The sequence below is a fragment of the Pteropus vampyrus genome, unplaced genomic scaffold (assembly GCF_000151845.1).
Source record: "Pteropus vampyrus isolate Shadow unplaced genomic scaffold, Pvam_2.0 Scaffold143, whole genome shotgun sequence".
NCBI classification, from domain to species: domain Eukaryota; kingdom Metazoa; phylum Chordata; class Mammalia; order Chiroptera; family Pteropodidae; genus Pteropus; species Pteropus vampyrus.
Window position 1 is genome coordinate 4,089,176 of NW_011888924.1, and position 25,717 is coordinate 4,114,892.

At 34.4% G+C, this 25,717-nt stretch overlaps 1 protein-coding gene and 1 pseudogene across 4 annotated transcripts in view; both read right to left on the reverse strand.

Annotated features, from left to right (window-relative positions):
- Positions 1–25,717, reverse strand: part of TLK2 (tousled like kinase 2) — an 88,234-nt gene that overhangs the window by 56,552 nt on the left and 5,965 nt on the right. Inside the window, exon 2 of one of the 4 annotated variants that reach the window (XM_011368561.2) lies at positions 15,191–15,364. The exons of the other annotated variants lie outside the window; for them this stretch is intronic. Within the exon in view, the coding sequence (XP_011366863.1) occupies positions 15,191–15,196 (6 nt within the window). The 5' untranslated portion in view covers positions 15,197–15,364. The remainder of the gene's footprint in view (positions 1–15,190; positions 15,365–25,717) is intronic. 4 annotated transcript variants of the gene reach the window in all.
- On the reverse strand, positions 8,873–8,991 carry LOC111744894 (annotated as a pseudogene).

Sequence of the window (25,717 nt, forward strand, 5' to 3'; positions counted from 1 at the left end):
AATAGCTAAAACTATAAAACTCTCAGAAGAGTTTTAAAACATAGGGGCAAATCTTCGTGACCCTGGAATGAGGAAAGGATTCTTAGATATGACACTGAAAGTACCAAAAAAGAAAAAAAAAAGATAAATTGAACTTTTTCAAAATCAGACTTTTGTGGTTGAAAGAACACTATCAGTAAAGTAAAAAGACAACCCACAAAATGGGAGAAGATATTTGCAAATCACACATCTGATAGGGAACTTAAATTCTGTAGAAGAACTCTTACAATTCAATAAAGACAGCCCAATTTAAAAATGGGTAAAAGATATCTGAATAGAACATTCCTCCAAAGACGATATACAAATGGCCAATAAGGACATAAAAAGAAGTATATCATTAGCCAGCAGGGAAATACAAATCGAACCACAATGAGATTACCACTTTACACCTATGAGGATGTCTAGAATAAAAAAGACAAAAATTGGGACTTTTGTACACTGCTGGTGGGAACATAAAATGGTATAGCTGCTTTTAAAAAGTCAGGCAGTTCTTCAAACAATTAAACATGCTATTCCTAAGTATACAGTGAAGAAAAATAAAAACATGTACACACAAAAATTTGAACATAAATGTTTATAGCAGCATTATTCATTCACAAAAGCCAAAAGATGAAAACTCAAATGTCCATAAGCTGATAAGTGGATAAACAAAATGTGGTATATCCATACAATGGAATATTATTTGACCATAAAAAGGAATCCAGTACTGATATATGCTACAATACAATCATTGAAAACATTCTGCTAAGTTTAAGAAGCCAGTCATGGGAGACTGGTCAAGATGGTGTAGAAAGTAGAGGCTATGCACGCCTCCTCTCACGACCACACCAAAATTACAACGAAACTACAGAGCAACCAGCATGCTGAGTTAGGTCTGGTTGAACAGAAGCCCTACAAACTAAAGACAAAAATGGTAGGAGGGACGGAGATGAGAAATGATCTGGTCCCACAACCAAGCGTGGTGATCAAGAATTGGGAGGGTTACCTTGGCTACAGAGCCCCCTCCCTGACCTGAGGAGTGAGGGGTCCCAGGCCCACACTGGGCTCCCCAGCCCATGGTTCTCAGTGCCAGGAAGAGAAGACCCCATAACTTTTGGCTATGAAAACCAGCAGAGGTTGTGGCTAAGTGAGGAGGGCTATGGGAGTCACAGACGAGCCTTTTAAAGGGCCCGTGCCAGGACTTACTTGCTGATGGACTCACTCACTCTGACCTCCAGCGCAGCGGAAGCTGCTCAAGGAGCGGCAGGGACATATGAGGAGACACTGAATTGTCAGGCTTCAGGGCGAAGGCTGGAGGGGCAGCTTTCTCCTAGACAGAAGTGCTAGCAGTATCCATTGTTCCTTTGTTGAGCCCTCCCCACTCCCAGCCTGTGGACGCAGGCACCACCATATCCAAGTCACCGTCAATCTAGATAACACAGGTCGCTCTGCCCAGGGGATTGATTCCCTGAGATTCTGCCTTTTCCAACTTGTGGGCCCACCCAAGCCGCTTACAGTTTATTCCATACAAGTGGTCTGTCTTGACTCTTCTTGCTGCGGACTTACCTAAAATCTCTCAAAGGCTCACAAAACCCAAAGCAGCAGCATCTGCCCTTGGCGTGCCCTGTATCTCTTGCTGAGCATCCTCAAACCCCGCACTAGTGGCAGCCAGCCTGTTTCTGGGTTGGCCTCTCAAGGCACCAATAAGCCCAGCATGGGTGACAGTAATCTGTGGAATGCTTGGTGACTCTTACCGGGTAGCCCCAGAGGTGCATAGGTTGTGGCTGAACTTGGCCTACAGCCAAACCCCTCCCAAAACTGTGCCACTGGGCCTCACAAAGGACATACCTGGGGCACTACTCGGCTCAGGTGACCAGGGAGATTGCACTACTGAGCCTCACAGGACACCTATTACATAAAGCCACTCTACTAAGACCAGGACTTAGGAGCCCTACCTAATACATAGACAGACACAGGGAGGCAGCCAAAATGGGGAGACAAAGAAGTATGGCTCACATAAAAAAAAAAAAAAAATAGAACAAAGCTCAAGAAAAAGAATTCAACAAAATGAAGACAAGCAATCTACTAGATGCAGATTTCAAAACCCTGGTTATAATGATGCTCAGTAAACTTAAGAGTAGTTGAACTCAGTGAGAACTCTAACAAAGATATAGAAGACATGAAAATGGAAACCATAAAAGGGAGCCAGTCAAAAATGAAGAATACAATATCTGAGATGAAGAGTACATTAGAGGGAATCAACAGAGTGGATGAAGTGGAGGATCAAATCAGCGATATAGAGGATGGGGTAACAGAGGACATCCAATCAGAACAGCAACAAGAAAAAAGAGAGAGCAAGAAGTTGAAAACTTATTTAAAAAAATAACAACAGAAAACTTCCTTAACCTAACGAAGGAAATAGACATACAATCCCAGGAAGCTCAGAGAGTCCCAAACAAGACGAACCCAAAGAGGCCCACACCAAGACACGTCATAATTAAAATGCCAAAGGTTAAATACAAAGAGAGAATCTTAAAAGCAACAAGAGAAAAGCAGTTAGTTACCTACAAAGGAGCTCCCATAAGACTGTCAGTCAATTTCTCAACAGAAAACTTCAAGGCCAAAAGGGCTTGGTACAAAATATTCAAAGTAATGAAAAGCAAGGACTCATAACAACCAAGATTACTCTACCCAGCAAAGCTATCATTTAGAATTTAAGGAAAGATGAAAAGAAATTCCCAGACAAGAAAAAGCTAAAGGAGTTCATCACCACCAAGCCAGTATTACGGGAAATATTGGAGGGACTTCTTTAAGAAGAAGAAAAAAAATACGTATCCAAAATATGAATAAAGAATGGCAATAACTACATATCTATCAACAAATACTTCAAATGAAAAAGAACTAAATGCTCCAATTAAAAGACAGGGTGGCTGAATGAATAAGAAAAAGACCCTTACATAGACTGCTTACAAGAGACTCACTTCAGATTAAAAGATACACACAGGCAGAAAGTAGAGGGGTGGAAAAAGATATTTCATGACAGACCTAGAGGGTATTGTGCTGAGAGGAATAAGTCAGACAGAGAAAGACAAATGCCATATGACTGCAGGTATATGTGGAATCTAAAGAATAAAACAAACAAACACCCAGAAACAAACTCAACAGATACAGAGAACATTTTGAGGGTTACCAGATGGAAGGGGGCTGGGGGAGTTGGTGAAAAAGGGGGAAGGGATTAAGAAGTACAAATAGTCATGGAGATATAAAGTATACACCCGTCACCAATTTACGCAAACTGTCCTTTCTTCGTCTTTTTTTTAAGTGGGAGGAAACCATGTAAAAAGAGTCCTCCAGTACAAAAAATAAATATTCAAGAAATAGGTTAATATAAGTCATAAAAAATTTCATATATTTTCACAAAAAAATGCTAGTGAAAATTCAGAAAAACCAAAATTTATTTTATTTGCTTTTGGTGTCTGTACTGTAATCTAAAGCAATCAACCTTCTCTTTTTAACTGGCACAAAGTCACTACCTCATCGCTCGAAATATTTGGAAGTACTACCTTGGTTTCATAATTTATGTTTACGTTTTTGGATGACCTTTTCCCAACCCCATCTTTTGCTAAGTTTTCAGAAATTCTTCGATATTCACTGCAAAAATCTTTTCAAAATTTTAAGGCTCATAGGTTGTTTTGATCAATATACAGAACTGCAGTTCCTAGTTTTTTGGCCAATTGAAGAGCTTTGTAAATATTTTCTTCAGTGAATGAAACTGGTTCGAGGTCACTACTGTATTCATCGGCAGGATGGGCTTCATATAATAAGTGAATTAATTAACTGTCAGTTAATTTGTAATCGACTACACTTTTTTATTTGCCATTCAATGAATGAGATCATTAATAATTGTGTTAATAAGTATTAGTTCTTTGTACATTGCTGAGCTAAGCTACTGTCTTTTAGGAAGAGTTAATTGCCAATAATGAAAATGAAAAAAGAACTGTGTAAAATGAGATTGTGTAAATGGAAACCATGTATAAAAAGTTCGCTAAATGAGGGGTGGGGTACAAAAATACTCGCATAAAAAAATACCATGTAAATTGAAGGACAAGTAGAGCACAGGAATATAGTAATATTAGTAATATTGTAATATTGTAATAATATGTATGGTGTCTGAGGGTTACTAGATTTATTGGGGTGATCACTTTGTAAGTTATATAAATGTCTAAACACTATGTTGTACACCTGAAACAAATACATCTATAATTAAACATACCTGAAACTAATGCCAACTATAATTAAAAAGTAAAAAAATATTAAAGAAAAAAAAAAGCCAGTCACAATAAAATCACATATAAAATGATTCCATTCATATGAAAATTCAGAATAGGGAAATCTAAGACAGAAAGTATATTAGTGGTTGCTTAGAGTAGGAGCTGGGAGATCGGGTGGGGGGAATGGGAGGTGAGAGCTAAAAAACATGGTATTTCTTTTTGAGGTGATAAAAATGTTCTAAACCTGTGTTGATGGTTATCCATATCTGTGAATATACTAAAACCCAATGAACTGTACATTTTAAATGGGTAAATTGTATGGTATATGAATTATATCTCAATGAAGCTGTTAAAAAAATAGTTACTAGGCTTAGTGTCAGAAATAATTTACATTCCTATTAGAGTGTATTAAGTATTCCTTTCACTGTATCCTAAAGTGCTATTTTTAAGTTGTAATTAACACACTATACCAGAGAGTCTCATAGTGAGATACTTCTGAAGCTGCAAAGAACAATAATAAAGTGAAACTAAGAAGAAGAAATAAAATCATGTATTTCCAGGGACATAAATCATCAGAAGACTTACTCCTATAAAGATAAGACTTCCGTGATGTTGTAAATGAAAAAATAAAGAACTTTATTTACATAAAAATTTTACAATATTTTAAGTTAAATATTTCTATGCCCAAATTTTAAAAATATTCTTTCATGAGTTAGCTTTATTTGTAACCATTATGAAGCATTATCTCCCTGAAGAGTAATAAAACCATATACTATATTTTAACTATCCACTTTACCCACCAAACATCCCTCACTTCCAAAAGGAAATGACAAGTGACAAATACAGACAAGAAAGATGTGAAAAACTTTTTAATAGCAATTACTAATAATGAAATAATGAAATATAAAGTGTATATAACAGTGGCACATCTGTAGTGTTTGAAATACCAATTAATGCAAGAGGCACAAGGATCTCAACTGAAAGACCTCTCCTTTTCTGAAGCCCAGCATCCCACATTATAAAATGGTTAGATTAAATTTAATTAGTACGGATAAATGACATATACTCCCTGTTCTAAAACAGCTTACCGTCTAGTAAGGGAGCTAACCAAAAACTTTTAGGCAAACTGAATGTTATCTTTTAAAACTGGCACTATGATTAAAAAACAAATGAAAAAGAGAGAAAAAAAACTAAAGTAAAAGAGGATAAAAAGGCATTAAATTCAATGTATGATCCTTGATTTTATCCTGGATAACAAAACAAAGCAAAACCAAACGGCTAGAAAGGGCATTACAGGGACAAAGGAAAAAACTGAACTTGAACTGTATACTAAATAATCAAGTCCTTTTACAAACTAGTCCGTTATCATCAGTTCCTCAGTCACAAATTTTCCCATTTGTTGCATCTTTTCACTAAGGTGCTTTGAAGTTTTGTATGAGTTCATATCCAGCTTTGGGAGAGTCCTCCACATTTCAGGTGTTAAAGAGCAGTATCGAGTACAGTTTCATTGCTGCCTCAGCCAGTGCCCTGTAACATTCATCAGTTCCAAACACATTAAAATACATTAATTTTCCTATCTAGGACTTGCACCAGGTTGGATTTTCTATTTCTTGCGATGGCTTTTAATGGCCACAATCCTGTTAAGTGGCTCACTTCTGTCCCATGTCCGGGACTAATGGGCAGTTTTACTACACCTAGTTCATAGAAAGGCTTTCCTTTTCCCAACTCCCAGTTGGGAACTTAACACAGTTCTAGTTCTGGCCTTTGGCCTCAATTTCTAGCTCCAGAGGTAAATTAAATCCCAAGGCATAACAGCTTATGGGCCATCAAGATTTAACTCCCAGTCACCACTGTGACATCTTCATATATTCAAAACTATCTGTAATAACTGGGATTCAATTTTTTCTATTTTTCTGATACTGCTGACATTCAGAAATTATATAATTTTCATGTTTTTCATTTAGCCCATCATGTTACTGAATTGTTATTCTTTCTACTTATCTCTCAGTTTGTTCCTTTTGATTTAGTTGTCCGAATACAAAATCATAGCATTTATAAATTTATATTTTCCTTCTACAATTTATATCTTATTTGTTTCACATTTTACTGCACTGAATAAAAACAACATAAATAATCGTCATAAAGAGTATTGTTTGTTCTTTTTGAAGGTAACTCTAGTGCTCTACCACTAAAAACTCTATTAAAGGCCTCAAATAGCCAAAACAATCTTGTAAAAGAACAACAAAATAGGAAGTCTCCCACTTTCTTATTTCAAAACTTATTACAAAACTACAGCAACCAAAACAGTATGGCACTGTCATAAAGACAGACATATAGACAAAGAGAACAGAAGAGAGAGCCCAGAAATAAACCCTGGTATATATGATCAAATGATTTTTTCTTTTTTTCCCAGTTTTTTTCTTTGCTGATTTCTCCTAAGTGTCATTGAGATATAACTGACACACAGCTCTATATAAGTTTAAGGTGTACTGCATAATGACTTGACAAAAAATGATTTTTGACAAGGGTGCCAAGACCATTCAATAAGGAGATGGTGTTGGGAAAACTAGATATCCACATGCAAAAGAATGAAGTTGGGCCCTTACCTTATACCATATACAAAAAAAAAAAAAAAAAAACCCTCAAAAATGGATGACACCCAAAATACAGGCCACAAACTGAAAAATAAATTGGACCACACCAAAATGAAAAACCTCAGTGTATCTAAGGACATGATCAACAGAGCGAAAAGGCAACCCACAGAATGGGAGAAAATATTTGTAAACCATATATCTTATGATAAGGAGTTGTTATTCAGAATATATAGAGAATTCTTGCCTATAAACAAAACAAACATCTCAATTAAAAAATGGTCAAAAAACTTAAAAAGACATTTCCCCAAAGAAGATATACAAATGGCCAAGTAGCACATGAAAAGATACAACACTAATCAATAGGGGAATGCAAATCAAAATCACAATGAGATTGTCATTTCATCTCACATCCATTAGAACGGCTACTATAAAAAAAAAAAAAAAAAACCATAATAAATGCTGACAAGTATGTGGAGAAATTGGAACCCTTGTGTACTGCTCGTTGGAATGTTAAATGGTGCAGCCACTATGAAAAACAGTATGGCAGTTCCTTGAAAAATTAAAAATAGAATGACCATCTGATACAGCAATTCCGCTTCTGGGTATATACCCAAAGGAACTAAAAACAGGGTCTCAAAGAGATATTTCCAAATCCATGTTCCTAGCAGTATTATTCATAGTAGCCAAAAGGTGGAAGCAATCCAAATGTCACTGACATATGTACAGATAAACAAACTGTGGTATACAATTGACTATGAACCTTAAAAGGAAGGTAATTTTGACACGCGCTACAAAATGGATGAACCTTGAGGACATTATGCTAAATGAAACAAGACAGTGACAAAAAAGCAAATACTGCCTGATTCCACTTACATGAGGTACCCAGAATAGTCAAATTCACAGAAACAGAAAGTAGGATTGTAGTTGCCAGGGACTGAAGGAAGGGAGGAATAAGTTGTTGTTGTTTAATGAGTATAGTTCAGTTTTGGAAGCCGAAAAAAATTCTGGAGATGAGTTGCACAGCAATGTGAATGCACTTAACACTACTGAACTGTACACTTAAAAATGGTTAAGATAGTAAATTTTGTTATGTGTACTTTACACAATTAGAATTTAAACTGTATTATTTTTCAAATTACAAAGTTTATGCAAACGATTTTTTAAAGTCATTATTTATTTGCTAATGTAATAATAATAACGGCCAACACATATTTAGCACTTCTGTGGGCTGGGCTTTCTGTATTAGCACATTTAATTCTCACAGCTGATAAAAATAAACTTCCACAATCATGCCCCACTGATTTTTGACAAAGGTGTAAAAGCAATTCGATAGTCGTTTCAAAAAACAGTGCTAGAGCAATTTGATATCCATAGGCAAAAATATGACCTCAACTTAAAACCTCATACTTTATTTAAAAAATTAACTCAAATAGGATCAAGAACTTAAATAAAACATAAAACCATAAAACTTTTAGGGGAATCAAAAAAGGGACAAAAATCTTCATAATCCAGGACTAAGTGAAGAGGTCTTACACTTGAAACAAAAAAACATGATCTGTAAAAGAAAAAATTAATAAAATGAAACCTCATCAAAATTAAATACTTTTACTCAGCAAAAGACTGGAAAAAGGATGAAGAGACAAATCACATACTGGAAGAAATATCTGTAAACCACATATCTGGCCAGGACATGATATATTAGACTAAAAACAAGTTTTTTTTAAATTTAATTAGAAAATGGCAAGAGTCATGAACAGACATTTCACAGAAGAGGTTATAAACATGACTAATAAAGCATGAAAAAAGATATTCAACATCAATAGTCAGCCTCTAGAGAAATACAAATTCAAATCATAATGAAATTTCATTACACACCTATCAGAATGCTAAAATAAAAAAGAGTGATAACATTAAATGCTGGCAAGTATGTAGAAAACCAATCGCTCATACATTGCTGGTATTTATTTTCTTTTTTTCTTTTTTTTTTTTTGCCTACAGCACCTGGTATTCCTAAGTGGTCTCCCATCCAAGTACTAACTAGGCCCGACCCTGCTTAGCTTCCAAGATCAGAAGAGACTGGGTGTGTTCAGGGTGGCATGGCCATAGATGCTGGTGAGAATTTTTAAAAAAGGAACAGCCAATTTGGAAAATTGTTTGGCAGTTTCTTTCAAAACAAAAAATGCACTTAATACTTAACATATGACCCAGCAATTGTACTATTGAACATATGTTCCAGAGAAATGATATATGCAAAAACCTGTACACAAATGTTCACAGTGGTCTTATTCTAAAAACTAGAAACAAACCAAATGTCTTTCAATGTGTGAATGGCTAAAGTGTGGTATATCCATACGATCTTAAAAGGCTGTATACCATTTACATGTGTGTGTATGTATGAATATGTATATATGTATGTACATACATAACTGTCATGAAATAATTAATTTAGAGATGGAAAATAGATTGGTGGTTGTCAGAAGTTACAGTTTCAACAGAGAGGGGGTGGGGTTGCTACAAAGGAGTAGCAGGAGCGAACTTTGTGGTGACGGAGCAGTTCTATGTCTTGATTATGGTGATGTGGTTACAAGAAGCTACACAAGTGATAAAACTGCACAGAACAACATACACACATACACCCACAAATGATACATGTAAAACGTGAAGTCTAAATGAGTTCTGTGGATTACCAATGTCAATTTCCTGGTTTTAATATTGTACTGATTATGAGAGATTCTCACATTAGGGGAAGAGTACATGAAACCTATCTTTATATTTTTTTGCAACTTCCTTTCAATCTATAATTATTTTGAAATGAAAGGTTTTTTAAGTTTTTATCCTTTATGTATTATTTACTTGCTATATTATTATTTTACATGAGACTTACCTATTCCTTGAAAGGTTAGGGAGTATTAATTTTTGCCCCACTTCAAGGAACAAGAGAAGAAAAGGAAGAGAAAACAATTTTATAATTGCCTCAATTTTCCCTTGGTTTATGAGTCTATTCTGACTTTTACATCTTCTTCTGTCGACATAATTCCTATTATCTTTGAGTGAAATTATCTACTTTGCTGAGACTTTCATATTAATATCATATAACTAACAGCATCCATTTCCAGTTTTTTCTCTTTGTAGGTCCTCAGTATCTTTTTTTACACCCAGTTTACTCCCTCCATTTTCCCTTGTTTCCTAATTTTCCAGCTCTGGATTAATTCCTGTTATTCTGTTTTACAGTGTATTTATTTCTTCTTGTAGTTTATTTTTTCCTTTTTGGTTTTTTTTCTTTTCCTACAACCTTAAAATTGAATGGTGAATTCATACCTTTGTATGTTAAGCATTTCTCTGTCCATATTATATAAGTTTAATTACACAGTATTTTCATTTATCTTATTTTCTAAGTAAAATAGTCTGTTACTTGATACTTGGTGTACAACAGCTATTTAGGAGAACCCTTACTAACATCTAAATCACTGGAGAGAGGAAACTGTCCCTTAAATGAGTCATATCAGGCTGAAAAAGAAGCCAGTAAGAATTTTTTTAACCAAGTATGATGATAAGTTACACTCCTACGTTAAAAAGCCCCATTTTCTATGCCAACATTTAAATCATTTACCCTGTCTCCTGCTATGAATGATTTTCGAAATAAAAAACCAAATGGCCAGTTTAAAAATTAGACGAGTCAAGTTTCTTATTTTTTAAAAAAGCATGGTTTCCAAAAATAAAGTAAAACACATTTTTAATATACTTAAAATGCACTTTTCAGGGAGCTTAAAAAAAAAAAATACATCAGTTGCAAGCCTAAAGAAAACTTTGTGGATAAGCTATAAACCCATGAAAACTGAGGTTAAGATGTAAATGTTGACGATCAGCCTTTAGCACATGAATGAAGCTCATATAAACTAAGGAAAACTTGCAGAAGTAGGGGCCAAAGGTTAATCTTTTACTCTCTTAAAAGTTTAAATGTCAACATTTACTGAGTTTTTAAAGTCTTCATTTCCTCCTTGGACTAAGTAGACATCTTAAAAAGGATTGAGAACAGGGGACAAAAGCTAAACTTAAGTATAAAGGAGAACAGGTGACAACTGAGTCAAACTACCTCAAGCAGTAAAGATACTCTATTAAACTCTAGACCTAATGGAAAATTAAAACTACGCCTCTATAATTTTTTAGTCATTAGTAGCATCATTTTTACACACCACAGCAGAATCAAATTAGCAAACAGAACTGTCTGACTCCCAGAGACCTATGACAATGGCCAGTTAACCAGTGTTTCCAGTAGTGAAGTCTACTAAATTCTTACTTGACCTGTACAAGCAGAGGTCAAGGTCAAATGAACAAAAGCCTCATCTGAATCATTAAAAAAGAGAGAATCACGGTCCTTCAATCAATCCTAAGATTTGAGTCAGTTTACAGACCCAGAACTTATTGAATGAGGGGTCTCCTTGAGGAAGAATTCCACTGTATTGTCAAAAATTCACACAGTTAGTCTTTCTGTCAGCCTTTCTCCAAAAAGACCATGGCTTTTTACCAAGGTTGATTGTGCACTGGGGGAAACGAAACAATCAAAGAATTTTCAAGGATTACTAGACACTGGCTCTGAATTGACACTAATTCCACAAGACCCAAAACATCACTGTGATCCACCAGTCAGAATAGGGGCTTATGGAGGTCAGGTGATCCAAGGAGTTTTAGCTCAGGCATGTCTAACAGTGGGTCCAATGGGTCCCTTCACCCATCTTGTGGTTATTTCCCCAGTTTCAAAATGCATAATTGGAATAGACATACTCAGCACAACTAGCAGAATCTCCACATTACTTCCTGAATGTTCCCAATTTAGAACTTCCTGAATGCTCCCTTTAACTTAGAAAACTATCTTCAGCAACACTCACCTCAAGAAAGAAATTTTTTAAAGAACAAATGAACTTTGACTTATTTAAAAACCAGCAATACATTTGAAACAACATGGATGGACCTAGAGTGAAATAAGTCAGAGAAAGATAAATATCATATGATTTCACTTATATGTAGAATCTAAGGAACAAAAAGAACAAACTAATCAAAAAATGACTCATAAATATAGAGGACAATTTGGTGATGGACAGAGGTGAGGTTAGGGGGCTGAGAGAATGGGGTGAAGGGTTAAAGAAGTACAAATCAGTAGTTGATAGATGGTCACAGAGATGGGGAGCACAGCATAGGGAATGCAGTTAGCATTAATATATTGGCTAGGTGGAAAACTAGAGGAGAGAAGGCGCAATTAGGGGGATTGTTTTATAAACTATATAAACGTCTAACTAATGTACTGTATACTTGAAACTAATAAAAAAAGAAAAAGAAAAAAAAATCTTAAAAAAAAAAAAACCTTGCAACACTATTACAATCTAGGTAGCTCTTTACTATGATAACCAACCTTAATATCAGGTGAAGCTAACTAGAAAACCAGAAGAAATGTTCAATTGAATCAACTGGCTTACTGCTAATAACAACAGCAAACATATGAGTGGCAAAAGATAATGATGAAGTCTATTTTTGACTTTCATTTAATTTTGACCAAAAGTGGGGTGATTTTATCGTATACTTGAAACTAACATAATGTTGTATGTCAATTATACTTCAATTAAAAAGAAGTCTCAATATCCCCCCTCAAAAAAAAATTGGAGTTAGCTTTAAATGAATGATTTTGTGTTTTAGTTAGCAAACAAAAATATTCCAGTATATTGTCAAGAAAATCCTTAATATTAATGATTTTTAGTAACATTTCAATCATGCCAAATCTTAACTATGAGATTTAATAACATCTATATGACAACTAGCAAGCCTAACAGTAAGAACAACAACAAGAAATCCTTTAACTGTCGTCTCTCCTGGAAACTTGCCTATGGAAGTCCATGTAATTCACTCTAGATCCGCTGCATGTAACTAAAAAGACAGATAATGTGTTGGCAAGGACAGGGAGAAGATTTAACTCACATACTGCTCGTGGGGATGTAAAAAGGAGCAGCTGCTTTGGGAAACAGTCTGGCAATTCCTCAAATGCTTAAACTAATACCTAAAATAGTACAGGTATTCTTAGTTTTACATTAGGTCCAGCCTTGAATGCAGTATCCCTTAACCATAAGACCTAGCAAATTCCACTCCTAGGAATATACCCAAGAGAAATGAACACACATGTGCACACAAAGACATGTACATGAATGTTCACAGCACCAATGTTCATAAAAGCCAAAAAATGGAAACAACCCAAATGTTCACTCACTGGAGAATGGATAAACAAAATGTGGTATATCCATATACAATGGCATATTATTTGGCAATAAAAAGAAATGAAGTTTGGACACATGCTATAACATAAATGAACCTTGACAATATGATGGTAAGTGAAAGAAGCCAGTCACAAAGGACCACATATTGAATCACTCCATTTGCATGAAATGTTCAGAAGAGGCAAATCTACAGAGACAAAAAGTGAATTAGTGGCTGCCTAGAACTGAGAGCTATGGTATAAAGGTCTCTTTATGAGGTGATGAAAATGTTCTAAAATTTATTGTGGTAATGACTGCACAATTCTGTAAATACACTAAGCCACTAAATTGTACACTTTAATTGAATAAATTGTATGGTGTGTGAATTATATCTCAATAAAGCTGTTTAAAAAAAAAAGGATCCAGTAAAACTTTGTGAAACACAGGAAGTATCACAACTTTAGGACTGTGCCGCTATCATGGTGGATACAGAAGACCATCAAACATAATCCTGCCTTCCAGTGCTTCCTGGTCAGCTATGGAAGGATTAGGTTACTGGTTTTTCCTAATTTTCAGATCCTTTAACTCATTTAATAGTTCTTAAAAAGAGTGACAAAATACTGTTCTACAAGTATATTTACAGGATGACTGTTTAAAGAACAGTGATCCAAACTAGATCTACATAAAGCGACATCTCTATGGCAGATCTCAAAACCATTTGCTGAGTAAAAATAAGCAAGTTGCAAAACAATAATGATAGTATGATTCAATTTTTGTAAAAATCACACACAAAAGTCAGTACTGTACGTTTTCTAATAGGTAAATATGTATGCAAGTGGATAAGTACAATATTTTTTAAAATCTAGATGGATACACACCAAAGTTCCAAGAGCTCTTACAGTTTTCATTATTATAAAAGTATGCACACGTTCCTGATATAACTAAAAATTAATCATTACAAAAACTAATCCTAATGAAAAAGAGGACTTCAATATACATAGACGCATCCATCGTATGGATGGACTACTATACATTTCACTATAAAGCTTACAATTTAGCCTTTAACCTTTCTCCTTATGCTAAAAAACTTTCCTTTTATAGATTAAAAACTACAAATTCAATATTTACAAATAGAAAAGAGAAGCTCTGTACAAAACTCTGGGGCACATTCACAAGTAAAGACAACACAGAACAAACAGTCATAAGAATAGGAACAAAAAGATAAAGATTGCTATAATACAGATTTAAAATATCCAAGAGATATATAACCCTGAAGAAAGTTTGATGACAGTAAGTTTCACTTCCTGACTTTTACTGTTTTGAAGATATCATTAATTAATAAGAAACAAACCCACTATCACCTCCTACAGGAAACAGTTTAACAAAAATTTCTATTGCAGAGCCCAATATATTGGTACAATGATAGGAGGCAAGCGCCTAAATTCCAGTCCTGCCACTTATTGTGGCATAACCTACAGCAAGTCAACTGCTCTCTCCGATCCTCAGTTTACTCATCTATAAAGAGCCAGGAAGACATCATTAATGCCCTTTATGCCCCTTCAAGGGCTAGAATTTATGATAGTAATTTTAAGTTTACATAATCAATGACTTTACCTCCTACACACAAAACTTAGCTGTTTCCAGTTTCCACCTATCTGGATGCTGGAAGGGTGCAGGGATATTTTCCACCAAGGCACAGCAATCTCATCTGCTCACCTTCCAATTCTAACAATTACAGTACTATCCAATTATCGAGATGGTAGTACATTTTATATAACCCATGTAAAGACTCTTAGCTAGGTTACTGCTATTTATGCCCCTAAAGAACATTGTTTTCCAAGGCACTTGACTCATGGCTCACAGTTAAACATGGCAATTTAAATAGATTGACAATGATTTGAACTCAAGTGTATTAAAGTCATTTTAAAAGTAGTGTCTTGACATATCAGCTATGAGGAGTATCATTAATCATATCACCAACAGTTCTTTATTCTTCTCAGTGACTTACTTTTAAAAGAAAATAAAGAATAGATTCAAAATTAGCACTATAAAAATTAATCTCACTTACTTGCATTTCTTGAATGGGAAACAATGGGATGGCCCAGAGGTGTGACCAATAGAAAAATGATTGAGAACGGCTGGTACCGACAGTTTAAAGTCATATAGATGTGGGACTGAATCACTGAACCACTGTATGAAACTGGGCAAATCACTTAAGCTCTATGAGCTCTGGTCTTCTCATCTGTGATAAAAGAGGAAAAACCACCCACCTTAGGGATATTGCAAGGATTAAACAATGCTATTTGTTGAGGGGTGGGGGTGGGGGTAAAACACTGTCTGAAATATAGCTGCTGCCAGTGAAGATTAGTTGCCTTTTCCCCGCTATATAGATGGGAGTATGGGAGGATATGCGTGAACCATCCTTAACATGAAACTTTAACCAACCAAGCCAACCAGTTTTAACCACCCTATAAACCGCCAAGCATGTATTACAATAAAATAGTTTGCTCCACACAGAGGCCAGATTATTAAAGTCACAATATTTAAGATCTAACTAAAAGGTAAAGGCTTTGGACCATTCATCTATTACAAGGTCAGTTAGCTTCTCTCCTTTATTCTATTAATATGGTGAATTACACTGACTTTTAATGTTAAATCAACCTTGCAACTGGGATTAAATCCAATTGGTCATAGTATATATACACTCACTCACTCACACACACACACACACACACACACACACACACACACACACTGCTAGATTCAATTTGCTAATATTCTGTTAATGATTTTTACATATATATTCATGAAGGACAGTGAGCTATAGCTTTCTTTTTTTCTAATGCCTGTGCCTGGTTTGGTATCAAGATAATGCTGGCTTCGTAAGTGTTTTCTGAAATTTGTGAAAAACTTATTATCCCTTCCTTAAATAGTTAATATAATTAACCAGTAAAGCCATGTGGGTTTGGACTTTACTTTGAAGAAAGGCTTTTAATCACAAATTCAGTGTCTTTAATAAATATAGGGTTATTCTGATGTGCTATTTCATTTATTTCAGCTCTTTCTCTCCTACTTAGTTTGCTCTTACTCTAGCTTCTTAAGGCAAAGGCTTGGGTCACTGATTTTAGATCCTTCTTTTGGAAGCTATGTTTCCTTCTAAAGCACTGCTTAGCTACATCCCTCAAATTTTAATATACCTTGTTTTCATTTTCATTCAATTCAAAATATTTACTAACTCCCCTTGTGAGTTCTTCTTTGACCTAAAGATTATTTAGAAGTATGTTATTTAACTAAATATCTGAAGATTTTCCAGGTATCTTTTTTTTTCGATTTCTCATTTAATTCCATTGTAGTCAGAGCAGTATTCTCTATGATTTCAATCCTTTTAAACTTGTTGAAACATGTTTTATAACCCAGCATATAGCCTGTTTTGGTAAACATTCCATGTGCACATGAAAAGAATGTGGCCACGATGTCCTATAAATGTCAATTAAGTACAGGCTATTGATAATACTGTCCAAATCTTCTATATCCTTGATTTTTTTTGCCTACTTGCTCTACGAATTATTGAGAGAATGTTGCAATTTCTAACTATAATTGTGGATTTATCTATCGCTCCTTTCAACTATCAGTTTTTGCTTCACTATGTTACTGGATGCATATACATTTAAGACTGCTGGGTCTTATCAATAAATTGATCCCTTTTTCATTATGAAATGTGCTTCGTTACCCCTTGTACTATTTTCCTTGTTCTGAAGTCTCCTTTGTCTAATACAAATATAGTCACTCCAGCTTTTAGTGTTTACATAGTATCTTTTTCTTTTTAAATATAAAGATACGGTTTAAAAATAACATGGGTTTCTTGTAGACAGCATACAGTTGGATCATATACAGTGATCTAACCTGACACTCTTTTAATTGGAGTGCTAGGTCATTTACAATTTATTTAATAATCAATATATTTGGGTTTAAATCTATCATATTGTTAATTACTTTCCTATTTGTTACATTTTTTGTTTGTTTTTTTTACTTCTTTTCCTTCCTTCCTTTAGGACTGAGGTGAATTTTTTTTAAGTATTCCATTTTATCTCCACTAAGGAATTATTAGCTATTATCACTCTGCTTTGCTATACTTCTAGTGGTATGCATATTTAACTTCTCATAGTCTCCCTTCAAATAATCTGAATATTATCTGCAATCAGTAACACAAAGATCTTAGAAATTCGTTGTAATTAAAGGTTTGTTCGTAAAAGCAGAACCCCATTATAGCAAATGGCACCATAAAAAGTTTTAAGGATAGCCCATAAGAATTCTGTTCTAAGCTTCTATTTCAGAAACAAATAAAACTTTGGATAACTAGTTACAATAAGTTATCTACAACAAATAATTCTGTACAAATGGCTCCTGTGGTTCTGTTCCAGAATATGTAACAATCTATTTTTTTTTAATATCCTATTGAGTGCTATTAACAGGTAAGACCTTTTTTTTTGCTCAAGTATCTAACATGACATAGTTTCATCTCACTTTTCCCTACATAAAATATTGCAAATCATCTCTAGAATAATACTCTTTCAAAACAAGCCACCAAATTTTATTACAGCACTTAAAAAGAGAGGGCTTTATATACACCATCAACTATCACTAAATAAATCAAATCTTTTAACTTTCTAATTCATTATATGGAGCTCTTATTTTCACTCCAGGACCTCCAGAACTGTGACTTTTAATAATATTTATAATATTACAAATTAATCCCATTATCTCAAAATATGAAAGCCTTATGGAATCTGTTATGGTGAGGATTTATCCGTAATAGTACTTGTAGCGGAACTTAATATAGGTCATCTAAATCTCAGAATATATATTATTGCCACCCACACAGAGAACTCAAAAGGGCCTTAGAGGTTATCTGGTATACAGATCTGTTCCTTGGATCTCCAACAAGTCCTAAAGATAATAATGGGGGGGGTCTCTGAAGTATTTTTCACCCACATAGCCAATTTAAAATGCCAAACTGACTTGACTTTAGCTAAAATTTTACCAACTCCGTATAAATAAAAGAATTTCAATTCCTTATAGTAATAATCACCTGATACTTCTCTAAAGCTCTAATAAAATTGAGGAAATAAAGTATTGTTTAATAAATCCAGTTTATTTAAAACATAGCTACCAAGGGAGTGAAGAGAATGATAATAAAAGATTGGGAATTAGACTTAGTCTGGTCTCCTACACAATAACTCTCCATACAACATCTTTAATAATTATGTACTTACACGCTTCTGCTCAAATACTTCCTGTAAAGAAGAATGTGTTCTTAATTGAGGCTACTAACTGACAGACAATGGTTTTTAATCTTATGCCAAGTCACAGAATTTTTTAGGAATGTAATAAAAACTGTGGACCTTTCCTTTGAGAAAAAGACACATCCATAAATATATACAAATTTTTACCTATCATTTTACGAGGTTCAAGAACCCTGACATCTGTCCATGGACTCCCTTGCCCATGTCTGACTATAGGGAAACAAATGCTCTCATTTACTGCGGCTATAGCTACCAAAACTACAAATGCAATTCCACTTCAAATTCACTTATAAGGATTTACTCTGTAAATACATGTAAACGTGTGAAATGAAATTATGTACAAAGCTATTCACTATAGCACTGCTCATATCAACAAAACATTGTTGTCCATCAAAGTGTTCATCACGAAACAGTTTAAATTATGGTTCAGCAGTACAATGGAATATTAAGCAGCCTTGAGAAAAAAGGACAAAGAAGCCCTACATGTACTAATACAAAACAATTTCTAAATTCTTTTATACGCAAAAATCAAAATACAAAACTGCATATGTTTGTCTCTATATTTTTATATGGAGTGATGAATATATATGTATTTATCTACATATACATATTACACATATATCAAATATTTATGATGTATCACATATATCTATTATATACATACATATATATAGAACATAAGAAACTGCTCATAGTAGCAGTTGTGTCCAAGGAGGGAAACCAGAGGATACAGGAAAGGCATGTTTCACTGTATATCTTTTAAATATTTTAAATTTTGTACTATGTAACTACATAATCTAATTAAAATTAATCCTTTAAAAAAGAACCTCTGCCCTAGACCCTAAGAAGTTTTGCTACAGTTTAAAACCAAGCTATTCTGTACTATCATTCTATGACTTATTCAAAATATTTTATCATAAATTTTCTTGTGTCGTTTATCAACAGTAATCTTAGTGATCATTCTGAGCAACACAAAAAAAGTCTCATCCTTCTACGCACAACCTGACTCTTGAGCAAATAATTATACTCTCTTCTCTTAGGAGCATAACACCTTCACATCTCCATCTCTACCCTCAGCTGTGTGCCACAGACATCTGGGTCCATATCTGCCTGATTATAGTGCCTCAAGAGTATACAGTGCATCTGGCTGATTTTTTTTTAAATCCTCCATAACATCTAGACACATCTAGACTGCTGAAAGTCTAGGCACTAAGATTTTCCTTCATCTTATTCAGATGATCACAGAGGCAGGCCAGAGGAAGTTGATGGAACATTTTGTTTTGGTTCTAGCTGGTCAATTGCTAATATAATAAAGATTAGATAAGTCGGTTTCGGTTTGACCCTAGCAGCTACTGCTAAATTTGAACACTAAATCCAACTGATAAAGTTAATTTATAACAGAAGATATCTCAAACTAGAAGCATCATCTCCTGAGATTAACTGGCCCTTCAGATTACCATTTAATTTCACAATTAATCCTTAGTATTTCTCTCGGAGTTGAACAAAACAGGTACTAAATTAATAAATTAACGCCAACTGTGGCAGCAGTGCGTGTGATAAAAGTCACATATTTTACTCTCTGTATAAGCAAAGTTATCAGTCATACGGGTCACATCTATTAGAATAGATACCATCACCCTGTTATCTTCATGTGGGCAACATTAACAGTCTTCATAGGACTTAATATTTGAGGCAATACTGATTAAAATAAAATTCTAGTATAGCAAATTTAGATAGTCACTTGCTGTTATCATTCTAAAACTACCTATGCTTTAGTTAAAATAAAAGCCTATCCTATATAACTCGCCAGGTTACACAGTGGCTTAGTTCTTCAACTTCCTGGGCAAATAATACAATTTGCAAACATAATTGCAATTTGAGTATTATTACTAGTTCTTAGATGTTAACAAAATTTCTAACACTTCTAAGGCTTTTGCTGAATGTGAACCAAAAGAAAAAGAATCACCATCTGCTCGCTGCCCTTTGTCAATGATAAGGGCTCAGGGGAAGTCAAGCTTTAACAAAAGAGTGAAATTTTAATATGATCCAGCCATTCCACTTCTGCATTCATACCAAAAGAATTGAAAGCAGGGAGTCAAACAGGTATCTCTGTACACCCATGTTAACAGCAGCACTATTCGCAGTAGCCAAAAGGTAGAAGCAACCCAAGCATCTCCACTGACAGTTAAATGAATATATAAAACGTGGGTAAGTATAGAGTTTATTATAAACTAAGTACAGAATTTCATTTTTGCAAGATAAAAAAGTTATTGAGAGGAATGGTGGTGATGGTTGCATAACAAAGTAAATGTATTTAATGTCACTGTACACTTAAAATGGTTAGAATGGTAAATTTTATGTACATTTACAACAATTAAAAAAAGGTAAAGTTTAATGACCAACCTCTTTATCTCCCTCATCTAGTTAGGACTAGGAAACAGACATCACTCCTTCTTTAAGAACAGTTTTAGGAAAATGTTCCATGTCTATTTCCCTTGCTGATATCCTCAGGGTATACTTAACAGATAGAACAAGGTACTTTCTTGTTCCTAAGGTATTTGCAACCAAAATTCCCAAAAGCCTATATATACATAATGAAGAACTTAATAAGAAAAGAATTTTGGCAAGATTTTGTTCTAGCCTTAATTCCTGAAGATTTTGTATTTTAACACCACTACTCATTCTTTGATAGTATTAGTACCTAAATGGAATTTTTGAGTTTTATTTTCCCCTTTAACTATGGCTCCCTCTTTTGGGGTAGCTCATCAAAAATAAATGTTTTAAATCGGAAGTGCCAAGGTAGGGAAATGACACCTTACATCTGTGGCTAATGTAATAAAACTATGTTCTACTGCTAAACTATAAAGATAAGATTCTAAAAAACTAACATGCTGGAAGTGGAAAGAAAGCACAGAGTGGGACTTAGTCACGAGAACAGGCAAAAAACTAATAAATCAAAGTGAGAAGAGCTTAGGCTGATACTATAGATCCTTCAGACTGCTCTAATCTGCACAGGAGTGTTCCTTGGGTAGAAAGCAAGAATAGTCCAAATTATGAAACAAGATTTCCCATGAATGTCTTAATGAGGACAAAAAAGCTGACCAGGGGGCAGGCAGATGCTAGAACAAATTATCCTACAATAGAGGCTCTATAGCACCACATTAAGCCAAAAAGCTACCCTCAAATAAACCAGAGAATAGAAAGATGCCAATGGTGAAAGTCACCTTGCTGCAGGCCATAGTTACCTAGTACTCCAAGAACGTTTTTTGTTTCATTTTGTTGTTTGTTTTTTTTTTAATGTGCCTAAAGTCTAAGGAAGGAATTGCTGGGACTAGGAAAAGCCAAGTCTCTTTCTGGATAGAAATACAAGGCAACTGTGTAAAAAGTGAAAGAGAATAGCGTAAGAAGTGTTTAAACACGAATAATATACTAGGAAACAGATGCTAAACGAATCCATCCCATCACATCTAGTAGTAGTTAGGACCAAGTGAAACCTACCAATCTGAGACCCAGACAAGATAACGAGGAAGAACAAGACTGACCAAGTCAAATCATCCTTAGACTCAGGTTTGAAATAAGAAATCATTGGTAACATACCTTCTTTGTTTTCCTTCTTGCCTTTTTTAAAAGCAAAGTTTTAAGAAATATTTTAATTTAATCTTTATTTAACTAAAAGTAAATATAAGAAATAAATGACTCTAAAGACCAGGAATGATGACAATGACAACAGTGACCACATATAGGAAAGAAGAAAAAACAAATGAAAAGTGAAAAATCACGAGGAAAACTATATATGGATTCTTTACTCACTGTGGCACAAGTTTATGCACACTTGTGAATGTTAAAAAGTTTTATATTACTGACTGTAAAAAAGGTGAAATAAGGAATTACTGTATCGAAATCCAGGGGAAGACAAGACTACAAGAAGGTAAATTCAGCACTCAAAAAATTTACTTCTATTTAATGGCATTTGCTGATTTAATACTAAAGGAAAAGCTCTGAAACTGAGCTGTACTTTAGCAGGCCTGGAGTGTAGGGAAGAGAAGAAACTTCAATAAGGAGAGTCTGTGAAACCCACCCCATACTTTAAACAAGGAGCACAAGGGCTACCAGGATAAGAGCGACTCAGAAATAAACCAGCCCTCACGAAAACTGAATGCATAGGTTTATGCAGATTAATAACGAAAAGGGAAAATAAAGAGATGGAAAGGAGGTCAGAATAACTACCCAGCATTCAGCTTTGGTAAGTAAAAACTAGCGATACAGAAGACAGAATAAGAGAAAGAGAAAATGCAGTAAGAAGATGATGGTGAATAAGACAGAGGCACAGTAATATATGAGGAAAAGATGGCTGAGGAAATGCTATAACTGATGAAAACCAGCAATCCAGATTCAAGGCCAGTGAATCCCGAGGAGTATAAATAAGTCCACCATTCACAAAAATCTGCACACAGATGTGTACAGCAGCTTTATTCATGATTGCTAAAACTTGAAAGCAACCAAGGTATCCCTCAGTGGATGGATAAATTAACTGGGTACATCTAGACAATGGAATTATTACTCAGTGCTAAAAAGAAAATAATAATAATAATGAGGTTAAAAAACCTTAAATGCATATTACTAAGCGAAAGAAATGCATCTGAAAAGGCTACATACTCTATGATTGCAATCGCATGATAATACAGAAAAGACAAAACTACGGAGACAGTAAAAACGATCAGTAGTTGCCAAGGGTTAGGGGAGGGAGAGATGAACACTGGAGCACAGAGGGTTTTAGGGCAGTAAAACTACTCTGTATGATACTGTAATAGATACACAACATTATACATTTGACCAAACCCACAGAATGTACAAAACCCAAAGTGAACACGTACTATAAAGTATGGACTTTAGGTGATAATGATGTGTCAATGTAGGTCGTTAGTTGGAACAAGTACACTACCCTGGTAGGGGATCTTGATAATGTACGTGTAGGGGCAGAGAACATGAAGAAAATCTCTGTACCTTCTACTCAATTTTGCTATGAGCCTAAAACTGCTCTAAAAATTAAAATCTATTTTTTTAAAGTATATGCTCGTGTTCCCCCAAAATATTCAGATTTAAATAAAGCAAATGTAAATAGTAAAGAAAAAAAAAGTAATCCAACCTAGACATCTCTCCATCCCCATATTGTAGGGCAGAAAATCAAACACAAAGAGAAAGGCTCAAAAATGGGCCGAGAAAAGTTTGATAACCTTCAATAGAACGGCAAGAAGACTAAAAATAAGAAGGGTGTAATGGAAGCCAACTGACAATAGTGAACAGTGTGCTGAAAGAAAATAATAACTAACCTAGAATTTTAAACCTAGCGAAAAATACCATTTGATAATAAAGCCAAAAATAGACATTTTAAACAAAATAAAAAGGAAAGACAATCACTGACAGACCGACCCACACTAGAGGAATTCCAGAGGATGTATTTCAGGCAAAAGAAAAAGTCTTCCAGGTAGGTCAGAGATGCAAAAAGGAATGAAGACCAAACAAAATGGTAAACACATAAGTTAGACTAAATGAACACTAACTATATAGAACAGATTCTATAATAACCTATGGACTCTTAAATATATGCACACACACACAATGGTGGACACACAATATTTTGTGCATTTATCAAAACCCACAGAACTGCACAACACAAAGCGTGAACCTAATGTTAAACTATGGACTTTAGTTAATAGTAATGCATCAATGTTGGCTATCAGTTGTAACAAATCTACCACAGTATTGCAAGATGTTCATAATAGGGGAAACTGGCAAAGTAAGAGGGAGTATGTGGGAACCCCCTCCTAAATTTACTGTAAACCTAAAACTGCTCTAAAAAATAAAGTCTATTAAACTAAAAAAATATATACACACACACACACACACACACTCTCACACACACACAGACACAAACACACACATACACACATTTACACATATAAATTAAATACAGAAGGACAGCATGTGAGTTGGGAGAGGAATAATGAAGTTAAATCTTCAAGGCTCTTGATGAAAAGATGAAAAGAAGGGCAAAGGAACTGATCAACATTATCTTTATAAATTAAGGACACATATTGTAATTTCTATAACAAATAAGAGTTACATAACTTTTAAACTAGGAGAAACAATGTCACAAACATAACTGACAAAAAGAAAAAGTATGAAAATGCTTATTTCTTTATCTTTCATAGTAGAGAATGAAAAAATTTCAAAAGAAGTAAAAGAAGCATAAGACAGATTTGAACCAATATACATTATTGCATTAAATGTAAATGAACTAAAATTTCCAATTAAAAGATAAAGAGTTTTGAGATTGGATTAAATCAAAAAGCTAGAGTAGACCATGCCTATATGAGTGACAACTAATACTATCATCTTCTCAATACTCTCTTCCAATTCAATGAAGATTTATTCAATGTATACAATGTGCTGAGCATTTGAATAGTCAAAGATAAAGATATCAGCCACATTCTCAAGAAGACTAATAAGGAAAACAAATAATGTATTACAATAAAAGTAAATTATGAAGTGCTAATAAGATAATACAACTATATTGGTGGAGGTATCTGAAAAAGCTACAAAGAGATATCTGGACTATGCTTTGAAGAGTAAGCTGAAAGTATGTCAGGCAAATAAAAAACGAAAGGTAGCGGAGACAGCATGAGTCTGTTTGCTAACATTACAGGTTAGGAGATCAGTCATGGTTTGAGGTAGTAGAACATAGCAGTAGGGAAAAAGAAAACTGGCCACAAAGTTGAAAATTTAGAATAAGAAGTTTTAACTTTATCCGGTAGGCAATAGGGAGCCTTTAAAGCAAGGGAGTAAAACAATAATATTGGTATTTTTTAGAAATACAACTGGTGGCACTTTACAGAAAGATGAATGAGGCAGGAGAGACTACCTATTGGTCCTGAATGAAGGTCTATATTAAGGCAGTAGCAGTGGGGACAGACAAATGCTTGAAAAATGTCAGAGGAAAGAGACATGAGTTGATACTTTACATGTGAAATGAGGAGAGAACTAATACTAAAGTAAGTGAAATGGAGAAGACAACATCAAGATAAATATATTTATCAACAATTCCTTAAAATTCACCAGTAGAAGTATAGACAATTTTTCAGCATTTATGCTAACTGAGCATTGTCTAACTATGTGTTAAATGTAAAACACCTAAACATATATATTTTTTTAATTATTGGCACTGGTATATAAAACAGCTAACACTAGATATCCATAACTAACACCTTCTGATTGATGTAATTAACTAAATG